Source organism: Cebus imitator, unplaced genomic scaffold (genome assembly GCF_001604975.1).
Source record: "Cebus imitator isolate Cc_AM_T3 unplaced genomic scaffold, Cebus_imitator-1.0 Scaffold234, whole genome shotgun sequence".
NCBI lineage: Eukaryota > Metazoa > Chordata > Mammalia > Primates > Cebidae > Cebus > Cebus imitator.
Window position 1 is genome coordinate 1,882,293 of NW_016107549.1, and position 3,070 is coordinate 1,885,362.

The 3,070-nt window shown below is 49.0% G+C and overlaps 1 protein-coding gene across 4 annotated transcripts in view; it reads left to right on the forward strand.

Annotated features, from left to right (window-relative positions):
* MAN2B1 (mannosidase alpha class 2B member 1) overlaps positions 1 to 3,070 on the forward strand; it is a 22,464-nt gene that overhangs the window by 14,393 nt on the left and 5,001 nt on the right. For all 4 annotated transcript variants that reach the window (XM_017497819.2, XM_017497820.2, XM_017497821.1 and 1 more), the window contains exons 15-16: positions 1,033 to 1,130; positions 1,230 to 1,347. In XM_017497819.2, the coding sequence (XP_017353308.1) occupies positions 1,033 to 1,130; positions 1,230 to 1,347 (216 nt within the window). The remainder of the gene's footprint in view (positions 1 to 1,032; positions 1,131 to 1,229; positions 1,348 to 3,070) is intronic.

A 3,070-nucleotide genomic window follows, 5' to 3' on the forward strand; every position in this document is an offset into this window, starting at 1 on the left:
GCTGGGTGCGATGGCAGGCACCTGTAATCCTAGCTACTTGGGAGGCTGTAGCAGGAGAATCACTTGAACCCGGGAGGCGGGGGTTGCAGTGAACCAAGATAGCGTCACTGTACTCCAGCCTGGGCAACAGAGCAAGACTCCATTTCAAAAAAAAAAAGAAAACATCTTTTTAATATTTTTATTAAAATGAAAAAAAAGAAGTTAAAACATTCCCACAGGCCACTAAAAGTCTTGTGAATTCTGGCATTGTGGTTTGCACCTCAAATGCCCAAGTTGGCCCTGATCTGCAGCGGAGGAGGGCTTTGATGGGACTTAGGTGTCACAGGTGTGCTCTGGCTGTTGTGGGGAACAGATTGTAGGCAGTCATTGTGGAAGTACAGGGACCTGGAAGGGGTTGACTGCACTAGCCCTGGAAGGCCATGGAGGTGGTGAGAAGTGGTGAGATTGAAAATAAGGTTAGGCTGGGCACTGTGGCTGACGCCTGTAAATCCAGTACTTTGGGAGGCTGAGGCAGGCAGGTCACCTGAGGTCAGGAGTTCAAGACCAGCCTGGCCAAGATGATGAAACCCTATCTCTACTAAAAATACAAAAATTACCCCAGCGTGGGGGCAGCTGCCTGTAATCCCAGCTACTAGGGAGACTGAGGCACGAGAATTGCTTGAACCTGGGAAGTGGAGGTTGCAATGAGCTGTGATCATGCTACTGCACTCCAGTCTGGGCAATAGGATGAGACTCAGTCTCAAAACAACAACAACAACAACAACAACAAATCCGGCCGGTCATGGTGGCTTACCTCTGTAATCCTAGGCTGAGGCATGAGAATTGCTGGAACCTGGGAGGTGGAGGTTGCAGTGAGCCTAGATCGTACCACTGCACTCCAGCCTGGATGACAGAGTGAGACTCAGTCTCAAAAAAAAGAAAAAAAAAAAAAAGACCACAAATACTCATGCACACACACGCGCGCACACACACACACACATGTACACAGGCACACAGACATAAAAACCCATCTGTGGACCCTTTTCTTCCCAGCACATCCAGGTAACATTTGATCCTGACACAGGGCTGTTGATGGAGATTATGAACAAGAATCAGCAACTCCGGCTACCTGTTCGCCAGACCTTCTTCTGGTAAGAGAAGATCACCAGGCCTGAGGGTGGGGTGGTGGGTGGTGGTGCTTGGCATGACACTATGGCCCCTTACCTGACTCTCACCTGCCCCGGCCCCAGGTACAATGCCAGTATAGGTGACAACGAAAGTGCCCAGGCCTCAGGTGCCTACATCTTCAGACCCAACCAACAGGAACCACTGCCTGTGAGCCGCTGGGCTCAGATCCGCCTGGTGAAGGTCTGGGACTAGGAATAAGGAGTGGGCAGTTGGGAATAGGGGGATTATGAAGCCCAAGAGGGTGGTGGCATGTGTGAAATGAGGGTGGGGGAGGATTTACATCTCCTTCAGATCAGTGGGCTAAGTAAGACCCACAGATCAGTAAGGGGAATATTTGAGGGTCCTGCCATAGAGTTGATATTCATGGCTGGTTATATGAGAGTCTCCCCTTATACAAAGGCTTTCACATCTGCTGTGGACATTTACATGTTTAGTTTTGGAAATTGGGGGTGGGGCATTCCTACTTGGCCCATGAATCAGGAGAGCCAAATATCACTGCTTGAAGAATTCACCAGTCTGTAGTAAGAGGAGCTTATATCTGGAGCGGATATTTGAGAGTCCACCCTTGGATCAATTGGGTTTGGGCGAGTCTCACTTAGAGTGAATGCCTGTGGGTGCATCTGGCTGGGAACAGTGGTTTCCCAGGGACTTTCATTGTTGTTTGACTTTCTTTTTTTTTTTAGACAGAGTCTTGGTCCGTTGCCCGGTGCCAAGCTGGAGTGCAGTGGCACGATCTTGGCTCACTTCAACCTCTGCCTCCTGGGATCCCGCAATTCTGCCTCAGCCTCGCAAGTAGCTGGGACTACAGCTAAACTACAAAAAAAAAATTAGCTGGGAGTGAGCACCACCACACCAGCTAATTTTTTTTTGTAGTTTAGTAGAGACAGGGTTTCATCATGTTGGCCAGGATGGTCTCAATCTCTTGACCTCATGATCCACCTGCCTTGGCCTCCCAAAGTGCTGGGATTACAGGCGTGAGCCACTGTGCCTGGCCTGATGTTTGACTTTCATAGATGGCAAAACTCACATTTATCCACCTTCAAGAGCCTCACATTTCATGTGAGTCCCTTTGAGATGAATGTCTGCATGTCTGCATCACTCACTGTATTAGGATATAGTTTTGCCTGTTGTAACAGAGTTACCCAAATTAACTGTGGCTAGAACAAGATAGAAGATTCTTTTCGGCCAGGCGCTGTGGCTTACGCCTGTAATCCTAGCACTTTGGGAGGCCGAGGTGGGCGGATCACCTGAGGTCAGGAGTTCAAGACCAGCCTGGCCATCACGATGAAACCCCACCTTTATAAAAAAAAAAAAAAAAGAAGAAGAAGAAGATTCTTTTCTTCAGCCAGGCGTGGTGGCTGACTCCTGTAATCCCAGCACTTGTGGGAGGCCGAGGTGGGCAGATCACAAGGTCGGGGGTTCAAGACCAGCCTGACCAACATGGTTAAACCCCCTCTCTACTAAAAATACAAAAATTAGCTGTGCATAGTGGCGCGTGCCTGTAATCCCAGCTACTCTGGCGGCTAAGGCAGGAGAATTGCTTGAACCGGGACCTGAAAGGCGGAGATTGCAGTGAGCTGAGAGTGCACCACTGCACTCCAGCCTGGCTACAGAGCGAGACTCCGTCTCAAATTAAAAAAGAAAAAGAAGATTCTTTCTTGCCAGGCGTGGTGGCTCGCACCTGTAATCCCAGCTCTTAGGGAGACAGAGGCAGGAGGATAGCTTGAGCCCAGGAGTCTGAGACCTGCCTGGGCAATATACTGAGACCTCATTCTCCACAAGAAGGGGAAAAAAAAAAGATTTTTTCCTTTTTTTTTTTTTTTGATTTTTTCCTTCTAATGAAAAGTCTGGCTGTTAGTCCAGGGAAGGTGGGTGGTTCCATAATCACCCAGTACTCCCTCTT